Source organism: Thunnus thynnus, chromosome 3, assembly GCF_963924715.1.
Source record: "Thunnus thynnus chromosome 3, fThuThy2.1, whole genome shotgun sequence".
In the NCBI taxonomy this organism is placed as follows: domain Eukaryota; kingdom Metazoa; phylum Chordata; class Actinopteri; order Scombriformes; family Scombridae; genus Thunnus; species Thunnus thynnus.
Window position 1 is genome coordinate 3,427,560 of NC_089519.1, and position 2,477 is coordinate 3,430,036.

General features: G+C 42.2%; 1 protein-coding gene across 1 annotated transcript in view; it reads left to right on the forward strand.

The window, feature by feature from the left end:
* The first annotated feature begins 944 nt into the window (after positions 1-944).
* cygb2 (cytoglobin 2) overlaps positions 945-2,477 on the forward strand; it is a 24,547-nt gene continuing 23,014 nt past the window's right edge. Inside the window, exon 1 of the mRNA XM_067581027.1 lies at positions 945-1,691. Within this exon, the coding sequence (XP_067437128.1) occupies positions 1,492-1,691 (200 nt within the window). The 5' untranslated portion in view covers positions 945-1,491. The remainder of the gene's footprint in view (positions 1,692-2,477) is intronic.

The window sequence follows — 2,477 nt, forward strand, 5'->3', positions numbered from 1 at the left end:
ATACTCTTTCACAAATAAGTGGTCATGTGATTCATTGTTAAAAATACTGATTCAAGCAACTTTCAATTAATTTCTCAGAAGCTAATTGAATAAAAAGCAACACATCGTTTGCATATAGATGAATTTTATGATTACACACATTTAGCTGTAAAGTTTTTATATTTTGGATACATGCAGAGGAAAAGTATCTCTGTTCTAATACAGCTACTACAATTACTACTACTAGTTCAAGTTCAAGTTTTTTAATTTGTCATTTCCACATACAAAGTATACAGGAACGAAATGTCATTTTTCACAGCCTACGGTGCTAAGACAAAAATACACAAAAATACAACATAGTCACAACCGTAGACACAGGAAAACGTACAATTACAAACAAAAAACAGAGCTATGAAGGTGGGTCTGTGGCATGCTGTGATTACTGGCATTGAAAGTGCAGCGTGCACACCTGTATGTAAATGTAGTGCACAGTGTAGCAGAATAAATAGATAGTGCAGTGGAACAGAGTTTTTAGCAGTGAATATTACGAAAATATGAATATGAATAATGCTGTACAACTGAATTATAAAAATATATCAAAGAATATCAATAATATAAATAATGCCTACCTAGTGACCTCAGTGGTAATTATGGGCCTACGTACTATAAATAGGATACTAATACTAATAATTATAATAAAATAATTATGTCTTTTATACTTTTTATCCGTCTATTTTGATATCTCCAAAACAGAGAATTAGAAAAATCCATTCTCCCAGGCTGGATGTATCAATATGTGTGCTCAGACATGTGCATAGAGGGAGTTGTCAGAGACCCTTGACGCTCTCTCTCTCTCTCTCTCTCTCCCCCTCTTTAGATTTATCCACCCCTCTCTCTCCCTCCCTTTCTCTCTCTCTCTCTCTCTGTTTTCTCTCCACCCCGCTCTCATTCCATCAGGTCCTCACAACACACACACCACATCCTCCAAACGCCTCATCTCCTCAACCAGAGCGAGAGGATCAGGGAGAGGGAGAGGAGAAGTGACGGGGGAGCAACATCAGCATCACTGACAGGGATCTCCCTCACTGGGGGAGAGAGAGAGAGAGAGACAGAGGTGTGTGGAGGAGACAAGTGGAAAGAGTGAAGAAGAAGAGGAGAGAGACCGAGAAGAACAGTGAGAGAAAGAAGTTTTTAGGTGGAGGGAGGACAAACAAGGCAGAGGAGAAGGAGAGAGAGTTTGGAGTGAGAGGGCTTGGTGGGTGGCAGTGGGGGGGCTTCATCTTCCCTTTTTCTTTATTTTTATGTGGCTGTGATCGCCGCCTGCCTGGTCTTTTTCTCCTCTTCACCCTTCCTCCACCTCTTCTTCCTCCTCTCTATTCCTCTTTTCATCCCGACTCTCCTCTCCCAGCTCCCGCCGTGGGGTCTCAGCTCTCCATCTCCCTCCCCCCCTCCCTCGCTCCCTACCTCCCCCGGGCGCTGCTGGGAGCCTCCGGGCTGCTGCGCCGCAGGAGGATGTCTCGTAGGGAGTCTCCGCCGCCACCGTCGCCACCTCCGACTCCGCAGCTGCTCGGAGTGCGGAGAGCGGAGGTGGAGTGCGAGGATCGTCCGGAGCGCGCCGAGCCGCTGTCCGATGCCGAGAGAGAGATCATCCAGGACACGTGGGGGCACGTCTACAAGAGCTGCGAGGACGTGGGGGTGTCCGTGCTCATAAGGTGAGTTCTGTCAAGAGGTGAAAGCCTCTTATAGACCCCCAGATTTGGCTCAGAGAGAGTAAACTTATCACAAGCACAAGATTAGTAAATATCTTTACAGTTTAAGATGCTTAAGTTTAAAGCTGTGTGTGTGTTTGATGTAACACCGTCAGGTCAGTTTCCTTCCTGTTTGTCTCTGTATCTGTAGATATAATGTTTGGATGTGGAGGCTTTATACTCGCAGTGAATCTTGGTGCTTTCTATCAATTCTCAGTGATCAATTCCACCTATTTAGTGGCTGAGTTATAGGATCTCTGTCCTCATTTGTCTTCTGTCTCTGGCATTCTTTTGTTTTACAATCTTTCTTTCGTTTTTACGTCAAACACATAATGAAGGATGCAGGAAAGCAAAGAGGTCTTTTCATTTAAAAAACAGGTGTCACTGTAACCAAACTCATCTTTAAAGTCACTACAAAATATCCTGAAATGTGCTTTATCTTAAAATACAAGATTCCATAAAAAATGAATCTTATCAATACTGTTGTTTATTTGTAAGCTGAGAAATATTTCAGCTGTTTTTTTGCTCGACTTTGTTCTCTGCTGCAACATTAAAGACTCACTCGATTGGTTATAATAAGTTTTGACATCTGTGCTGATGTAAATGGAGAATTAACTTACTTACTTACTAACGTGTTAATTGTAAGGATTTTCTCAACAACCTCTATATCTTGTTGCTATAAATACAGAGATAACATATCCAAAATGTGGTGAAATGTGACCAGTGGCTAAAAAAATGTTTCATACAATA